The sequence below is a fragment of the Scophthalmus maximus genome, chromosome 8, assembly GCF_022379125.1.
Source record: "Scophthalmus maximus strain ysfricsl-2021 chromosome 8, ASM2237912v1, whole genome shotgun sequence".
NCBI classification, from domain to species: Eukaryota; Metazoa; Chordata; class Actinopteri; order Pleuronectiformes; family Scophthalmidae; genus Scophthalmus; species Scophthalmus maximus.
In genome coordinates, this window is record NC_061522.1 from 16,387,978 (window position 1) to 16,408,703 (window position 20,726).

Sequence of the window (20,726 nt, forward strand, 5' to 3'; positions counted from 1 at the left end):
CTCAGCAGGCAGGGAGACTGTAGCCTTTCACCTGCCACTCGAGCCCCGTTGCACATGACGACCCGCCCCCGCACGCATCCACCGCCACAGATTGATCCACACCGGAAAAAGAATATTGAATATGATACTTCAAATTCATTAAGTTTTGTCAACTTAAAATTAACAAGTCAAGAAGTTATCAACTTGAGAAAAAAATTTAAATTAATTAGTTTGTTTCCAATTGAAGTTTTTTTTAAAGCTGTAAGCACTTATTTTTCTTTTTTCAGTGTAATTGTGTGGAGGTTGACTTACTGCGGCGGACAAAGTTGTTAACCTTGTGGCAGAATCATACAACTTGGGTCAAATACTAATTTTTTTTTATCACCCTCACCTGTAATTATGTGGTTTAAAAAACCAAACAAACGCGAGAAAAAAAGGATGAAAAGTGGAAGAAAGTCATAAAGAGTGACTATGCGCGAGACAAACTGCGAACTATCCATCAGAATCCCAGTTGAGGTGTGTAGGTCCATCACTGGTGGATGTGTTTCAGCTGAGGGGGGAGGCGCACATGCCTTGGCACTGACTTGCGACCGAGTTACACCACATAATAAAAGTTATGAGGAGGCTTGACATCATATCAACCATTTAATACAGCTAAAGCCTTGGCCGGTGGACTTTAACACATAAATATCTCCTGGTCCGCAGCAGTTAGCGAACACAATCAGACGCTGTCACTCCACCTACTGACGTCAGGAGGGGTGAATCACATTTCACTCACAGATCATTTATCTGGTGATTATGAATAATTATAGGCAGGTGATTATCACCCTGCCTCGCCTCCCTTCTGCTCACCATGGTGCTCCCTCCTGAGCATGTCTCTCTCTTCTAGGGCTACGAGAGGGAGCCTGGCATCTCTATACATAGCCAGACCCCTGCTGATGGGAGGGGGGGGCAAATGCTCATCCTCACACTGAACGTGATGGAATTCAAGCCATAATTCAGTAATCACTAACGGTCGACCTCGCTTCATTTATATAAACAACTATTTTCACATCCTAAGTACAAAGTTAGAGCAAGTCCTTGATATAGAAGCGACCATATCTGCAGATCACATTGTGGGTCTCGTATCCGTTTTTTCAGTCGGACTCCGTACATCCCTGTCCACACATTCACATTCACTGCCTCTTTCAAAACAAGGAGGGGTTGTACTAACAGTGATTATCGCCATGCGGTGACATAAATTCACTGTGTGATCAGGTTATGTGCTGCCCCTATGACAAACACACACATACACACACAGCAAACACAAGAACACGTGTATACGTAACAGACGTAAACATGGATCCATACAGACTCTTTAAAAAATGAGTAAAAATGAGAACTAATGTCTGCAACGAAATCCCAGTCAGTATGTGAATTTGTGATCGTTATGGTCAAACTAACCTATAGAAAGGCTACTGAAATTCATCAAACATACATCCAATATTTTTTTCTAGAGAATGACATTAATGGGTGACAATCATATGAATGTGACCAGTGTCACATCTGACCCAGCACTCAGAGGAGACAGCGGTCATGGGAGGAGGCGGTGGACAAGCTGACGACTCTTTATTTGTGTGTCCGGCTTCTAGCAGAAGGAATGTGTGGTAAATTCATGCAACTGTAAAACCATGAATTACTTCCAGCTGCTTTCCTGACATGAACTCCGGAAAATGGGTCCGAAAACATTTTCCGCAATTTGCCGTTCACATATACAATGCAGCAGGAGATTGACCAACAGCAAGGGGAAATATTCAGGTGAGGGGCGGTGCCCTGGTAGAGAGCGGCCACTCACTCGCCGCGAGTGTTCTCCAGACGATTACTGCTGAATTCTCAAATGGGCTCAATGTGACATTTTCTGGAAATTTGACTAGGGGGCTGGCAGGAAAATGATTTATGATTTACAGAAATTGTCTGGACTACAGTGCATGTCTGAAAGCAGCTTTAGTGTGGTGGAATATCTATGGAGACAAATCAGTCTTTTGGAAAGCAGACAAATTACATTCTTCTCTGTTTGTATGGTCCTTTCATTTGTTATTATTACAGTATCATTTCTGACCCTGTGCATGTGTGTGTGTGTGTGTGTGTGTGTGTGTGTGCTGCACCCCGTTTGTGACGGAGGTACATTAAAATTGATTCCAACCCTCCCGCCATGTGGACGACAGCAGGATGCCTTTGGGGTGAGCACACGTGTTACCGTCTCCCCAGGCTTCAGCTGTTTGTGCCCCGGCCCGACAGAGCAGAGCCGTGCGGCCGCGTGGGACTTAAAACAGGAGGAGGCTTTATATGTCACTTAAACACCCCGTTCCCCAACTGTTTCGCCTGCAGTGCAACATGCATTTGGTACATTTCTCCAAATGAATAGCTGTGGCTCTATGGTGACATGAAAGCAAATATTTCTATTAATTAGGGGAATACGGAAGATACAGCAAAGCCGATGCTGACATTATTAATAAAATGAGAGTCAATTCGACTTTCTTGCTTCAAATTGCATCTCACTTGCAGGTCAAACACATTGCTATGCTTTTCCAGGTTGACACACGCCCAGCTGAAACCTCAACCACAACACACAATAAAGTCCCACATTTCCGTTAGAGCGTTTGTGTTGTATGTTATATGTTAGAGATATGAGTAGAGATAAAAACCTCATTATTATATAGCGTCAGGAAAATGAATGTGATGTAGAACTACGCAACAAGTGAAGTGCTTCAGAATAAGCACGGCGTGAAAATATGTAGATGCTAGTGTATTTGGTCACTCTGCAGTGTGACAGTGTCTCTCGTGACAAATGTTCCACAAGTCAACTCTTAACTGTAGAAAAGTCTAAATGGCAATTTTCAAATACTCGCAGCTACAAGAGTTCCCGAGGGGCCAGGTGTCCATGTGGACCCCCTCTGTCAGCGTGAGCTTCGGCGCACTGGACCGGACTGTCACAGTAGTGAGCAGCTTTTGATTTACACGCTTCTCCCCCCAACTATCTCCTGAACAAATACCAATCGACCTCTAATTGCCGACGTGGAAAATAGATCCGCAGAGGCAGTAGAGGTAAGATCTTAAAACAGGATCTGACTCACTTGTGACTCATGGGACCAAATGAAGGGATTCATTCTAGTGAATTCACAGTGCCCACATATTTGAACCTACCTGATACTGATACTACTTGCTATAGTTTTATTTCTGCCAAACAGTTAACCAACTCCCAACTAATATTTTACTGCCAAAATGCCCTTCACTTCAGTTTGTGTAGCGCGAAAACAGGATTTTCCTACGGTTTAATATACTATTCCATTTATAAATAAAAGGATTTGGAAAAAAAGGATGTCACGTTACATGAAATCATATTGTGGAAAAAAGAAATTCTGTTTCTGGAAATAAAATCCGACCTGTCCAAAAGAGGTTTCATTACTGTCCATCTTTCTTTCTATCGGAATAACATCTGGTCTGAGTTAATCTGACAATGGGTACAGGTCTGCATGTGTGAGGAAAAAAGACAGTCAGCTAGAAAAGTATATGCAAAATGTTATGTATTTTTATTTATAATTATAATCCATGAGGAAATAACTGGTGATGGTTGTCATTGTGTAAATTTAGACTTATACAGTATATAATTCCCATATATTCATATTAAACACACACACACACACATTGAGTATTTAAGATTTTTAACATATATTAATGAAAATCACACTCACAGCCTCCACTTTATGTTCCAAAGGGGACAGTGCACTGCCTTTGTTTAATTTAGATGTTCTTCACACCAAGACCTTTAAATTCTGCCTGTCATATATTGAAGCATTAACAGTTTTTTTTTGTCTGAATCATATCAGCAGGCCTTCGCTCCACCTGAGTCACATCGCACCACAGCTCCAGCCGCCCGAGAACTAAACCCTGAGACTGTGATGATTTTTGGATTCATCTGGTTCGTCCCACTGCAGCCTGTCCAAGTTATGTGCAAATCTCCCTGGTTAATATACAGTATATAGATGGAAATAGTTGAAATGCTGTTTTCTCTCTGCTATCTTTTAATGTTGATAGTGCGTATAAAGACATTTAAGCCTCCTTAACTCCGTCGACTGTCCTTGTTCCAGATGGTTAACCCTGCTAAGTCTACCAACTCAACACCTGTAAACCATTTTGCACTGTGACGTCACAGTCCGTGGTGCAGGATGAGAAGCACAGTGAGCAACCTGCAGTACGGGATCTGATCACGTTTACTAATACAATCTGACATTACCGACATAACGGTAAAGGGGAATGCAAATCTGACTTTACAAAACTGAATTGATAACACAACAGATCGACCAAAATAGCTTCTGGAGCTGCAGTAGATTTCTGTATACACTTTTTTACTGTCTATTGTATTTTCTCCACACATCCAGGACATGATGACCTTTTTATGAATATTCTGTCAATTTTTTAAGAATATCCACAAGTATTTTTGGCAATAAATCATAGTGTTGAATAATGTGTACTAAATCAACCGAAATGTCGCAGAGTGTCCCTGCGTATCATAAATCACAAAGTGCGGCTCCGGTAGACAAGATTATCCCATTCACCATGACTATTGAGTCGTACGTGCACGACGTTTGTGCGAATAAAATGTTGGGACTGGTGAATCAAAATGGTTACGGTTAACTCAGTTTCATATCACATTACATTACATTGAGCTTTTGTCAAAAAACAACTTTCAACAATTGCATTCAAATTCAAGAGGAACGAGAGCGAGATATCGCCATAGTCATTCCCACCCTCCCATCGTGTTGAGTGTGAGGTTGATGTACCTGCACGTCACGTACTCTTCCTGCCCAAACAACACAAGTGTGCTTGTTGTTTCACAGGAACAACACTGTGCTGATTTGACGATCCGATCGCAGGATGCACACACACACACACGCCGTCAAAGTGGACGCCACCATGGCCATGGCAACGATGAGGCCTCGGAGGTCCCCGTCTGGTGCCGCGCAACTGTCGGCCATTTAACATCCAGATTAGCCGCAGTTGCTGCCACGTGTCAACACAGCAATGAACACATGCTTAAGGTGGTGGTGGTGGGGGAGGGGGAGATAGTTGGACGACTACAGGAGGTGACACGCAAAAAATTCACAAAGGCCGAAAGCGAAGGGGAGACAAAACCTTTCACCCATGAGTGGACGGCCTGGACACAGCTAATCGACTCCCGACCACAGGTAGGTGCACCGATAAGAGCTCTGCCGCTGAGGAAAAGATGACATCTGGTCCCTGGGGGCAGCGAGGGTTTTATGTTAATACCACAAAGTCCCCCTAATGGTGTTTTCAAAATGGCACTTGTTGTTCATACACTTCCTTTCCGTAAAACGGCCTGAATGGATAAACTATGACCAACTGTTGAGCGGCTCATGGAAAAACAAAAGGGAAATAAAAGACTTTGGCGTCCCTCTTTGAAATAACTAACTAAATTACTCATGGCATTTATATTTTGCTCAGCCCTGTTCAAACAAATGCCACGGGCTTTCAAAGCAGTCCCCTGCCGTCGCAGAGCCGTGAAGCCAGCTCACTAATCAATCGCCACATCTAAGTTCCGACAAAGCGCTGGGCCGGAGCCGCGGGGGCCGCGGGGAGAGCCCCGGCACATTAGGCCTCGCTAATCGGTGAGGACTGAAACTCTCACTTTGCCGGTCGAATTGAGTCACGTGTGGAGATTTGTGCCCATGTTTGGAGAGATCGGAGACGGAGAGATGGACGTGGCCTTCTCTTGGTGAGACGATCATACCTCAGTCATTTACAACAGGCTCAAAACAAGCCACACCATGAAAAGGAAACAAAGCATCTAAAGGGTTTATTCTTTACAGCTTCACAGCGGCCTTTTATTATACCACGTGTCATAAAGGCAATGCGACAACATTTGGTGCCTTCAGGTTACGTCATTGAACGCAGCTATGGCTTTGCCGCCACCACAGTTCAAGGGGAAACGAACCCTGCGAGCACCTGAAAAGCGCGAGCCCAACTAAGGCGGAATAAATTAGAGAGGAGCACAGCTCGGAGGGATCTACCATTCCCGAGACCCTTTCAGGATTTAATGTGCCGCTGAGGGCCTGCAGCGACTGCGGTCGGCTTGGACAACTTTCCCCTCCGTGACATGCTGCCAGAGTGATATAGAGCCAGCAGGTGGGACAGAGCGGTGAGATGAGGAGCGTGAAAGAGGAAAAAAAAGAGGGACAGTATGAGGGCTAATGTGAAAATGATTAGAGACAACATGTTAACCATGCCTAACTAATCTCTCGGACCACAAATCTGTTGAAGTGCTCATCACCGAAACCAAAACAGAAAAGAGAGACTACCCAGCCACAACTCTGGCCACCTGGATCATCCAAGGCCCGTCACTCATCATACCACATGTCTACAAACAGTTTCTAGCGACATTTATAAATTCATTGGACTCGTTTTCCAATGACACAATGCTCCGCTTTTTTAACTTTACAACTATGAGTGTTTATTTTTTCACAGATTTACGCGGTGGTCCATGAACTTAACTGTCACAAAAAGTGCATACATGGACCAGCACACACCGAACTCACTTGAACTTGAACACATAGAAAGTCTTCATAATAAAATGATAGTTTTAGCTTTGCCTGTTATAGGATTATATTAACAGCTGTGTTCACGGGCTTATAGCTTGTAATGTATCTTACATTATCGGAACTTTAACCTGAGTAATGAGGAAGTTAAAAACATCTGATTAGTTAAAAGTTAAAAACATCTGATTTATTGATTCATGTACTGATGCAACATATTCAAATATCAAATTCATCTCATATTCTGCATTCTACTCTTGAACTTGAATTTTAACTTCCTTTGTGGAATTGCAAACATGTGGAAATTAATAATAATAAAAATAATACATCTAATTTATAAAGCGCTTTTCTAAATGCTCAAAGACGCTTAATGAATCATACACCAGATTCAAAGACTGACCACAAAGGTGATGACTGTGGTTAAAATTGTAGCATCTGACAAAATGGGTCTTTGTCATTCACTGAACATGTGCATGATATAAATTTAAAATTAGTTTATCTAAAAAAAAAAAAATCTCCAAATTTATCAAAATTTCTCTAAATATTTTTCATTAGAATTGGACAGCCTGAGCCAAATAATATTGGGCTAAATAAAGTAGATTTTATCAGAAACAGCAGAACGATTCCATTTTGTGATCAGATGCATGGTTGCATTTTTTTATTTATCTTGGAAAATATAAAGGTTGTTTGTTGGACAGCTTGTATAAACCCATTTGCCAAATGTTATATTCAAACATTGACTTGACAAACTGTATTGTAAATCTTGTGCTGGCAACGTAAAGCCAATAAATTAACCCAAGTGTAACTGTCAACTCATTTTAACAGTAGGCCTATCACCTTTATACAAAATATCTCACAGAACAAATCTGACACAGTATTTCACAAAACGCTGCTGGGGCGACAGTCCAACCTGGATAAGTCGATGATCTCACATAAGCAGCTGGTTCTAAATCCATGTTTGGACTTTGACTTGTCATTCATTATCTCTGTCCAGTACGGTCAGCCTCGAGTATACAGGCAAATTAAATACTGACATCTTGATATTGTGAGACAAATCACAAATTATATGCTTGTTCACATCACTGTTTGATAATGGGGACAGTGTAACGGAAAAATAAAAATAATGAAAATAAGTTATCATTTTAAAAATCATCGTTTAATTTCAACTTTAAGTCTTTGGGGGGAAAAAATCTGTAGAATACACAGAAATTGGCAAAACACATTATGGAGCTAGGATTTGTTAAAGAGCATTTACTGCACTTTGTTTTATCGGATAATGGTTGAAATGGGACGTAAAGTCTATAAAGTGTAAACTGTTTTACAACCGCACGCTGTTACTGTATCTGGTAGAGCTGAAAAACTCAACGCGGGGCTTTGACGTGTTTTCACAGCAAGAGGTCTGACTTCAATGACTTTACCACATGCTTTTTTTGTCCAGCATGAATTAAGCTGTCCCATACAGCACTTCGTCGAAAAAACATAAATATCTCCTGTTCAGTGTTTAAGTTCAAATGACAAATACAGTTATTGACGTTGCTGTGTATGAAGATACTTATTTAATCCCCTGTAGGTAAAAATGCAAATAAGATAACACAGCAGCAAGCAGATCAGTTGATAATATTTGATTAAATGAATTGTCAAAAAATGTGCTTGTAAATTAAAATATTTACGTGTTTAAATTCTCGTAACAGTTCAACTCTGCAACTTGTTTCTCTGTGAAAAATGTAAGAATGAAAACAACAATATATGGTACTAATTTAGTGGAATTAACTGTGGTTTTATAACAAAATTTAAAAAAAATTGTTTTTGAGACAACAAAACTTTCAATTACAGATATGAAAGGTTGATGTAAGGAAGTGGAAAAGGAACCTTTCACGATTTCTCTGCCTCTGTGTGGCACCCCACCTGATTAAAAATCAAAAGTTAATGTTTTATACTTTTCATACAATTCAAACTCTTTCATATTTTACCCTTTTACTTTAACAATAGAGTCCAGTATGTACAACTCCACCACACTGCCTTAGATAGTCCAGTACTTTACAGTTAACATCCAAATACTTTTACTGTTTTTGATACAGACATCAAATTCAGACCAGACACAGTGTGGGACATTCTGTGAAGGTGGACGTTCCAGCACAGATACAATTCCTCCTCCAGAAACACGTCCTACCAACACAGCAACCTTTGGAAATTGTAGTGTACTCGTGAATGGCATCACTCAAATCCCCGTGGAACAAATGAATTTTTCATACAGCCATGTGAGCAGCAGGCATGTGTGTGTGCACTGTACACGCCTTCTGATTTTGTGCTGGACATAATTTCCCCCTTACCTCTGCAAGAGTTCACCCGTAGTCTCATGTGGATATCCGCCACTTTGTCCTTTTCCCAGCATTTTTGTAGGGCCCTTCTTGACACTCTCAGCGTGACTCGTCCGATCCCAAGATTGCTGCATGGCAAAACAAACTCCCTAGCACCACCTGCAGCTTTAACACCCCTGACCTCCAAAAACACCCCCCTCAAAAATAACTACCCACGATCCCAAGGCAGCAAATCCTGATGAGGCAACTTTCTCTAGCCTGCTCTGGTTCTCTCTCGCCTCACTACATGGACAGATGACAGGGAGGCCAGCGGGCAGGGAGAGACCGGCTGGTGAGCACTTCAGCGGGGGCTCTTCCACAAAGCTACTCCTGATCGACAGCAGCAAAGCCCCCTGAGCCCCTTCTCTCTCTGAATCAGTTCCCCTGTAAACTACGCCATACACACCTCCGAGACTTCCCTTCCCCTAGTCTGTCCAGTGTCAAAAAGTGGGGAAATCAAAGCAGAGCCTCTTCAAAGGGGGAAACAGGAGGTTGACTGGGGGAAGTCAAAGAGGGGATAACAGAGGAGGTGGGCTCAGGGGACGGCAGGAGGGGGGGTGAAGTTGAAAGGCACCAACTGGGAGACCCTGCGCGGGACAGCTCCACGCGGCACAACAACAGGGACGAGAGACTCCCTCCGGCCACCGATGATTATCACCTCCACAGACACACACCCAGAGACACATGCGACCTCGCATAGTCTGGCCAATGAAGGGACGCACCGGGGTTCTGGGAATGCCATCAGTCACTCAATAGGTGTCTGGATTAATTTAGCTGCTGAATCACTAGAGGGGTCCCGACTGCAGCCGCTGGTGAACGGCGTCAGATTATTCACATATTGAATTTGGTCTGGGGTTTCAAATCTGTGGGCCAAAAGGTTGGGCGTGTTTGGTAATAAATCACTGCCAAGGGAAGAAAAGTACAGAGTGGCAGGACGTCAGCAACCCTCAAAGGGTACGCCACATCTCAAAAAAAGGAGAATAAAAGCGGTCTAGGTTGTTGGATTTTTATTTATTCATTTATTTATACATTGATTTATTTTGATAGAATAGGAAATTGTCATTTGGCAGGGGGAATAATATTGTGACTGGGAACCAAGACAGATTCCAAAAGATCAGCCGAGGAAATCTGAGTGGGGTTTCCTGTAAACGCTTGGAGGATTTAAACGCGATGAGAAATCAATGGATGGATTTTATATGTGAACCAAAAAAAAAAAAATCAAAAACCATACACAGAGAGGAAAAGAAGAAAAGGAGATTCATAGAAAGAAATGGAAGGAAATGGATATCCTGCTGATATGTGAGATCACTCACACGTGTGTGGAGCTCACTCACTCAACACACATGGTCGGTGATTTGGTAGTTAGCTTACAGAAAAAATAAAAAATTAAAACTTTAACATGCGTCTGAGTGACAAGTATTACCTAAAATGACAGAAACCTTCTTTGAGGAATTTTTTTTTTTTAACATATAGTATTTTGACTGGGGGTGGGATTTATGACCTAAACAGCAGCCAGCCACCAGGGGGCGATCAAGTTGACTTGGCTTCACTATTGGGAAGTTGTGATGTCTTCCATCTTTCTAACAAGTGTACGCATTGGCCGTTCAGGGCGGATAAACACAGATTGCAGATGCAGTCAGTCACACACTTGGTGTCAAATTTGAGAAAATGAGGCAAAGGCAACAACTTTGCAGAGAAAGCCAATTCAAACGGCTCTCAACCGCAAAAGAATATCACCTGAAGCCAGGGGTGGCCGTCCTTTACCACTCCTGTAGATTATTCAGCACTGACCTTATTCATTCCTGCTCAGATCTCACAACAAGCTGCCTCCCAGCACTGAGCACGGACCTACACTGTAAATCATTGTAAAACAGAGAATATCTGACGGATTCCTTGCCGACAACAATCACCAAACTCTCCCCACCCATTGTGTGAGTGTGCAAGCGCACATGCATATATTCATGTGACAAGTCTACACAATAATCCCCCCCCCCCCCCCCCCACACACACACACACTTATTTTTGGCCCTGGGAGAAAGCAGATACCACTGTAGCATGAAGTGGTTTCTATAATGGTGTGTGCCTCGGTGACTGCATGGCAGTAACAGGGATAGATTACAATTAAGCTGTTTGTCCAGTGAATCTCCTGCAATTAAAAAAAAAAAAAAAAAGCATCATCAAAGTCAACGTCCGCAACACAATAGTTACCTGCACAAAAGTTAAATATAAACTTTATTTTTATCGGAGATTCTTTATCGGACAGATTTTCGTTCTCGAGGGCTTTTCAGAGAACAGTGCACCAATCGGAAAGTGGTGTTTCTCCACCAAATAACGATAAGCAGCTTGTTACGACCTACGTGGTCGTTTTAAAGGCCGCAGACATCTCGCGGTTGTTATCAACACGGCCGCTAGAGGTCAGCGGTAGAACTACCATGGACCTTGTAAGTCCGTCAAGTTTGTGTATTTAAATGGCTTTTGTTATCATGCTGATTCTCTGCAATGTAACCCCTTAACGTTACAAGCTCATCAACCATGCTTTGGTAAATCAAATAAAACCCCACAATGCTCTGAGGCGAAAACTATTTGTGCCGCACCTCCTGTCACCAGTAGAGAATTTAGGAAACGGTCGATTTTGGTCTTGTTAGAGCACATACAACATAGTTTGTGGTAGGAGTTGGAGGACTTTTTGACCAATCTACAAGTAAAGTGGGATATGAATAAGAATAAGGCAATGTGAGACTTCATTTAAAAAATAATTTTTAAAAAGAAATAGTTTTTCATCCTTTTCAAAAGAAAGATGAGCCACTTACACTTCACCTGCAGCAATTTAAGAAAAATAGGAGAAACAGTTTTGAAACCCAACACCTCCATACCCACGTCAGACGCACATTCTGATCCCGTGACATTATCACAGTGACACCCGTGTTAAAGAACTTCCCAGTCATGCATCTGAGGGAGTCTGTGTGCCTGTGTCGGCCCATGTGCTACAATTCTGATACCTAATGCGTATGGTCGTTGTAGTCAATCACAGAATACTTGTAAGGCCTTCTTACTACTCTAAAAGTGTGCTATCGAACAACATTTCCCATAATCAGCACAGTCATATGAATGTCCCATCTCTCTAACTCTGATACAAACCAGATACAGGAGAGATCAGCCCTACCAGCCGGGTTTTAAATGATTACATTTTCCTGAAATATTGTAAATGTCTGCATAAAGGAATTTTGTAAAATATATTTTGGCAAATAATCATGACAGATTTCAAGGATATGAGGCAAGGAAGTTGTAGTGGTGTGTGCGTGTGTGTCCGGGTTCAAGCCTGCTGGACGTGTGTCCAAACTGGTATGTGTGGATTTGAAATCGGCGCGGTATATCTTACCATGCATACAGTCATTAGGAGGAAAGTGAGAGGTACTTAGAGTGTTTCTAGTTTTACAGGGATAAGGGGAACACATTCTTGTGCTAATCTTGATGGATGTCACAGCGCCACAACTTCCCCGCATCAGTATCGCCGTTACATTTTGTGACACGAAACAAAGAGACCACCACAAATCCGTGCGATTTGCCAAATGCTGGAACAAGACTGCGCGGGGTAGGAAGCCGCTCTCTCCCCCCACAGCTATCGATTTCTCCGGGAAACGCTCCCAGTGCAGCTGAGAGTGGCCCTCTGGAGCGGCTGCCTTCCCATGAAGAGGGGAATGTTTATTTTGCAGAGGGTTTAAGCTGACATGTGTGAAGCCATTAAGCAGACTTAGTCTGTTCATTACAACTCTAATTTTCTACCTTTAGCCTCATTATAGTGAGACCTCAGAGTTGAGGACTGAGCAGGCCACAGTATATGTGACAAGCCAGGGCTCACACATCCATTAACGTAAGCATACTAACACACACACACACACACACACACACACACACACACACACACACACACACACACACACACACACACACACACACACACACACACACACACACACACACACACACACACACACACACACACACACACAAGGTCAAATGTAATTATGGTCATTGCATGAGAAGGAGGTAGCCGTTGCGGCAAGCCTTATTTTAGTTGTGTGAGTACACCTGTATCTGGTTTTGGGTTGAACACTCAGGATAATTGCATCATCTTATTATATTTTATTCAGTGTTCTTCATTACAAATCCTTTAAATGGAAAAGAAAGAAATGGAGAAGTCTATTGAAAGTGCAGGATGGAAAAGCTTTGGACAGCATTTCAATAGTCACAGACAAATAAAACTCACCATTATTACCATGCCAAGAAAAACCCTATCTCATTAAAGTAAGGCCATGCAGATTTCATTGCATGTGTATATTTTTTAATCCTAAAGCGTTATCACTTCCAAAGTAGCTTCGCTTTTCTCATTTTAGAGGACCAACTCATCAACTGAAAGATGTGTATGTGCATACGCAGCCAGGAGGACATAGACACACACACACACACACACACACACACACACACACACACACACACACAACTATAGTGCAAAACGTTCATCCAAAATCACCACTCAAAGAGACAAAGAGACGAGAGTCGTTTCGAGACGTAGCCGCCGGTGCCCTTGTGGCTAACCCAGACATCAGAGAAGTTATGACCTGCCACCAGCATTTGGCCAAGGATCCAGAGAGCACATGACCTCATAAAACAGGCTTAAAAAAAGAATGAGGCACCAGCAATCACTGACAACAACAGCCTGTAAATTCCATTGTTCACGATGGGACAGCAGTTGCAGATTTTCTTTTTATTGTTGAACTAAAATTACACGGTGACACGCGGCATACGGAATTAATATTGTTCCAGTTGCGTTTCTGGTTTTATAGAGGGCGAACGCAAAAAGGGGCCTGCGTTAAACAGCCAAAAGTGGAGGCAGGTTTGTAAACACTTCATGTTTTACAGACCCTGAGCAACAACTAACACCAGCAGAGGAAACTGCATCAGATCCTGTGCGAATGGATTTCACCCCAAACCTGACGAGCTTTGAACAGCTGAGAACAGGGGAGAGTTTGTTAACACATTCACATTTTAAAGACTTGAACTACGCCTGCATTAACTAGCTTATAACCTAGTGTCAAATCTTGTTAAAAAAATGAATAATAATAATTGCTAATTAACTGCTACGGGTAAATACAAATTAAGCTGTGAATTTATGACCTCACACATTAATTCACCACTGAATCTTGATTGCACTTAGATCAAATCGCAGAATGAAGCTGTTCAAACAACGCGGAGCCATCTCAAGCTCGCCACACTTCGCTCCAGGCCAGGAGCTTGGTTCATTAGTGAAATCAGGGGCCAGGCCGGCTGGTGACCTCTGGTTCCACGGAGTCTGAGCCAGGGCCTCCTGCGGGGCTCCAGGAGCTCAACAGCAGGCCAGCGGGGGTTAATGTCTGTCGCCTGTCAGCAGATTGGTGTCAGCTAAATAAACATTACCCTGGGAATATCTCTTGACACAAAACTAATAATATGCTTTATTATTTAAACCCTTACACATTTGATCCATATTCGTTTCCTGTATAATAAACTCAATTGACTAGTTCACAGAAATTGAATATATTGTCCATAACTATGTGTTAATATAAGTATAATCACCTGCAACAAAGAACTAAAGTTTTTTTTCGTCAACTTTGAATGAGTTCAATATAGTTACTGTACATTAAGGGGACCCGACCTCCATGTAGGTCGCCATCTTTTCAGGGAGGTCGGGAAAAAAATCACCACCTCGACTGCCGGGGGTCCGAGTTCCGAGGTATAATGGACCGCAGCACTAGGTTGCAGAAAACCGTGTGGTTAACTAGCCAACTCAATAGGTGACATGAACTTGGAAGGTAATTGGCTCAAGATGTAGTTTACCAAAACTGTTATAAGTAAACTGTGGCAACTCTGGCAAACAGTTCATTCACTACATTGTCCTAACTGGGTTAGTAAAGAACCGCACAGACGAAAGGATACGTTAAACACCTCCTGACTTCAAACACTGCAGTGAGCATTAGATCGCTCTGTGAGACACATGAATCCCTCACACATACACCTGCTGCCACCAAAGCCACCTGCAGGACGCAACGTGACTGAAATAACGCAGCTCTCAAGGTCAGCTGTTTGGTTATCACAATACACACATTGGGCATTTCGTCTGTGCTGCCAATTATCCGCAGAAATTCTCCAGCTTTGCTCGTGTTAGCAACCTATTACTTGCAAAGCTAAAAGGTAATTAACACAGAAGATATTTTGAATGCGCGGTTTGTCCTGAACATTAATATCAGCATAAACCTTAAAGCTAGTTGTCGTTACCAGATAAGGTGCAACCATTGCAACACGAGAGCATGTGTTCATGTTTTGTTCTTAAGGTAATTTAATTCACCGACTCATATGCTCCTATCCACTGTATGTGTCTGAAATAAAGATTAATAATAATAGCTTAACTCATATCCAAGTCTTCGATATTGTCTGGAGATAATATATTAACTGGAGACTCTCTTAAAATATGGAGTCTTGCTACAAACTTATTTTTGAATGAATGATTTTTGATATAAGACTAATTATTGCTTTCTCATAAAATTTTGAGAATTCTTTGAATCCATCAAAACTCATAATTTAACAATGATTGGGAGCAAGCTAACATAAACTGGTCAGAAGACATTGAAATAATATTTCTTGGTAATAATATTGATAATAATAAAACTTTATTTCTATAGCACTTATCTAAACTAGGTTACAAAGTGCTTTAATAAAATACACTGGAATTAATCTGCACAGAATAAACAAGACAAAACAAACAAAAGATTAACATAAAGGAAAACAATAAAACCACACAAAATCAATTAAAACCAGTTAAAAATCAGGCAATAAAAGGCTTTCCTATAAAAATTTGTTTTAAGCAATGAGTTAAAAACAGGCAAATTGCTGGTAAAGTCTAATCTCCTCAGGCAAGGAACTCCATGATGGATGAAGCCTGGTCACCCCCGGTTACCAGCCTTGACTTGGGAACTACAAGCAAGTGTTGATCTTAGGTTACGGCTTGGAGCATACGTAGTTAGAAGCTCCGTCTGGGGGCAGGACCACGCTGAACTTTAAAATCAATCCTAAAATTGAACTGGCAGCCAATGAAGGGAGGCAAGACTTGGGGAGTTTTGGGCTCTATGCTTGGTGTTGGTGATCCTCTGCACATTCACCCTGGACTTCCATAACTCAATTCCCCTTGTTTGTGAAGTGAGGAGTTGGTCTATGATGTCAACCCAACACTCTGCTCAACCTGCCCGTGAGAATGGGCCCCACTTTGCATGGATGTGGGTTTACTGGGACAGGAGGCCCATGAAAGGGATAAGACTAGTTTTGTCCTCTGGGGCCCCTATGTGGACCATGTGGGCATGTCCCGCCCGACCAAAACCCTCACCAGTCCTCAGTGGGTCAGCTCACAGCAGTTTTGCCTTTATGGGCCCCGAGGAGTATTTTCTTTTTTGTGGGCATCCCACTGTGGTCTTGCCCCTAATTGTGATATGATATAAATGGTAAGGTGCTGAATCCTGAATACAGATGTAAGAGTTTTTGAATGTTACATGTTGGCTGGGACACACTGTCATGCACCAGCATTTAACTGTAATCAGTCAACGTTTTGGGTCTTACAGGGATTAACATCAATTAATGGGGTTATTTACCTCCAGAGCACAAACAAAAAAAAAGCAAATAAAACCACAACTGTCATCAGTGATACTTTCCTTGGCGGCAACTCATCCCTCACCACAACGTCCAGGCCCAAGCTCAGGCTCTACGGACAGTAACACAGACCAGAATCACATGTCGGTGACAGGCAGTGAGACGAGCAGACAGATGACAGACATGATGATCAACCCACTGGCAGATAAACCAGATGGATGTGGAGATGGCTTTAGAGCAGCAGAGACAGACAGCCAGTGAACACGTCAGGCCCGCATGGCAGATGGACCACCATGAAGTGCAAGGCCAGAACCAATCTGTTCACAGGGTTCCCTTTTCCTCCTCCTCCTCCTCCTCCTCCTCCTCCTCCCAATCTCCACCACAGTTGATGAACACCTGACAACAATTTAACTTGTCGGCCGTAAAAAAAACCCAGCTTTAACAGCTTCAATCCTGTTTTTATGATAAAGAGCTTGATTGTGGGAGCCGGTATTATCTGCTCATTATACTGTACCCCACGTTCAGCCTGAGAGGGCAGAGGGGGCGGGCGGGTGGTTGGAAAGAAATGGTGTTTATTGTCAGAGAACGGAGAGGAGCGGGGAGGGAGATGTGTACGGGGCCAGAGGAGAACACAAGAGACGGTGTAATCATTACGAATACACTCACGTTAACAGGTTTTAGGCCACGATTGATGAATAACAAGAAATGATTTCGACATTTGACAAATTACGAAGGGCGACAATTCCATTTACTTGTTTCAGTGTCAGGGTGGTGATACTGTACGTGCTGGCACGGTCACACATGATGTTTATGTTACTTAAAGCAGCTGCACTTTTCTGTGACAAGACATTATGTCTGCTGTGGTGAGGGGCCCTGTGGGAAAGTTGGATGAAATGCTACATTAGCACATACACATGAGCTTCTGTTAAATGTTCACATCGAACATCAGAAAGAGGAACAAAATATGATCTCAGTGTCATTGACCGTGGCATGATTGTTGGGCGCAGGTTTGGTTTGAGTATTCCTACTGAACAGTCTCTTGAGTTTTTACACAGAATCATGCAATAAACAAACAAACATGATCCAGTGAGCAGCAGTTGTGCAGATGAAAACACCACATTGTTGATGAAAGAGGTCAGAGGCTGGTTGGAGCTGCATGAGAGAAAGGCTGCTGTAACTCACTCTTGACAACAGTGGTGATCAGAAGAGCCTCTCAGAATGAACAACACGTCCGACCATGACGCAGTTGGGCTTCGGCCACACGAGACCACGTCAGCTCTCAGTCCCGTGAGCCAATATAAGAAATCTGAAGCTGCGCGGCCACAAAGACTAACCAACAGTGGACAGTTGTGGATTTGGAAAAACGCAGCCTGGTCTGATGAATCTGGATTATTCATTTATTTATTTATTGACACTGCAGATGGTTGGATCAGAATTTGGCGTCAGCAGCTTGAATCTATGGAACCAACCTGCTGTGTCTCATAAATCCAGGCTGGTTGCTGTGAGGATTTTTTTGGGGTTTCTTTTTGGCACACTTAAGGTAATACCAATCAGTCATCGCTTCAACGCCACAGTCTGTCTGAGTACAGTAGAGCAGGGGATAGGCAGCATGAAGCATGTATGGATGCACCTGACAAATCCGCAGAAATGATGGGATGCAGTCATGTCGTAATCCAATAATTTGAACGTGTTGGATAAGGGCCTGGATTAAAAGATGGCGAGGAAGTAATGTAGGTGGGTAAAAAACAGTAAAGACCTTATAAATGAATGAAAAAATATCCAGCGTCTATCCCCCAGGAGAGAAGGCCAACCAACCTCAGCACACAGTGATGATGATAAGTCCCTATTGAAGAATGTTTGTATTAAATGACTAATTGGGAAGTTTCCTCAATAAGCATCCTTCTACAGAGCATAAGAGAATTTAAAAGAAAAATCTGCCGACCAGTTTAGACACATTTAAAAGCCATCTAAATTCCAAAACTTTTTTCAATACTTGTACCGTATCCAATGGATGGAAGGAAATTGAAATCTGTAGGAGACGAGACTTGGAATGCGGCAGAGCGGTTATGCGGCGAAACGAAGCGCCGGCCCCCCTGAGCCTCATCATCCGTCAGCTGACCTGGCGACAGACAGCTGGGTGCGGGGCTGTTGATATATGACGGGCAGAGCAACAGACCCGCTCTGTGCTGGCAGGCAGAGGCCCGGGCCACAGAGGGATGAGGTGTGCTGTCAGTGCCACGCTGGCTCACTGGGTGACGAGTGGACACCGGTGTTTCTTTTTTTGCAGCTCACATGTAATGATAATTAATATTTGAGTATAACAGTGGAAAAAGGCTTACGCAAGTCACACAACACATGTCGCAAATTTACATGCTGTAAATCTAAATTTGTAAAAATATTCAGGAACGTTTTCGTTCTCTCTTTCTCCGTATGTGTTCTTATGCTTATTGTCCGGTTCTTTTATTGTTTCATTTGTGAAGCACTTTGTTACTTGCTCTGTGAAAGGTGCAGTATTAAATAAACATGACTTACTTAGATACATTTCAGCCCCTTTGCATTTGTCTTTTTTTGGTTCCAGGGTGCTGTAACAGAAAAGAAAATGTGCCTTGTTAGAGAATGGACACTTATATTACTCTTGTGTATAGGAACAAATAAATCAGTGATAATATTATTTAGTATATACGGTGGCGAGTTTCTATGGAAAATTGGTATTATTATTAAAGAGAGTTTTAAATTGCAATGCAAGATCCAATGACAAAATGCAGGCATTCTGCTGCATGTGATGATAATATACTGGCCTTTGGGTTTATTTTATTTTTAATATCTACTCATCAATTTCCTCTCACGTTCTTTATTATTTAATTTGCTCTACAAACTTGCCTTCCTCAGACCTCCCTGCCTCTCACCAATCTCAGTAAACGGGCAGATAAATATAAACTAACAATCATTTTTGCATTATTGTTTTTCAGCCAAGTGAAGCTCTCATCCAGAATAACTGAAAGCGATTGCCATTGTGTAACTCACTTCTGACAATCAGAAAAATACAATATGTAAATGAGTGTTCTTCACACTCCAGTGTAAAAAAGTATATTAATGTACTTTAAATACCAGAATATCGCCTGTGGCAGTGGGAATAAGAGCTGCGAACTCAGATGTGGTGGGATGGTGGGTTGTTATTTGTATTTTCACTTCAGAAGTGTGAATTATTGGTGGGAGAACCTGGAGGAGGGCAGAGAGAGAATAATGTGAAACAGTGGTTGAGTACAGCGAGGGAGTGGAAAATTAAAAGTCTGAATGAGTTGTTTCGGTTTCACTCTCACCAGCCATCTCATCCCACGAACTCCAGACCAGAGTAAGATCTCATCCAACAACACGACTATTGTCATAAAGCTCAGTACAGTGCTTTAAGAAAATCACAAGTGCTTTCCTAGGTCAAAAAACAGCTGAAGTCAGTTACCGAGTCCCGGAGAACCCCGTGCAACCGAGATGCTCTGGAGGTCTGAGATGTCACAATGAGGATCTGTAAATCCATCTCAGGAGGTCACGACCTTTCAGATACAGTGCGTGCCGGCACAAGGTGATGTTACAGCAGAGTGACAGCTCCGCCATGTGGGAGATTCCCCTGGAACACCGCAATTCAACAGGATCATTGATATCAGCAACAGAATATAACGGAGGTGTTAGCGCTGTGCAATGTGAGCAGGATTGTGACCTTGGTGCCAGACGGTTGCTGACCTTATGTCTACAATATACGGTGTAGAGCTGCTGTGGATGGAGATCACCAGCTATATCAAAATTAATTTTAAGTTGAAGGGTGACATCCAGGCATGCACATACAAAATATATAGATATTAAAGAAACAATGAAGATAACCATGGACGATAAGACATGTTGACATTTCAAACTTTTGTCAAGTACATGAAATACAAATATTTTCTAGTCAAAGATGTTTCCATAGTATTATTTTTTTTCTTTAATTTTTTTTTCATATAAATCTTATACCCTATAATACTACTCTTAGTAATGAATGTGAAGACAGGTTAAGGCAGGATTAATTTGCAACATATTTGCTGTATGAATTACAAATATATATGTTCAGCCAGACATTTTTCTCTATAATAATGAA

The 20,726-nt window shown here is 42.2% G+C and overlaps 1 protein-coding gene across 1 annotated transcript in view; it reads right to left on the reverse strand.

The window, feature by feature from the left end:
* rbm20 (RNA binding motif protein 20) overlaps nt 1-9,573 on the reverse strand; it is a 44,380-nt gene extending 34,807 nt beyond the window's left edge. Inside the window, exon 1 of the mRNA XM_047334121.1 lies at nt 8,900-9,573. Coding sequence (XP_047190077.1) covers nt 8,900-9,021 — 122 coding nt within the window. The 5' untranslated portion in view covers nt 9,022-9,573. The remainder of the gene's footprint in view (nt 1-8,899) is intronic.
* Between the last annotated feature and the right edge of the window lie 11,153 nt (nt 9,574-20,726).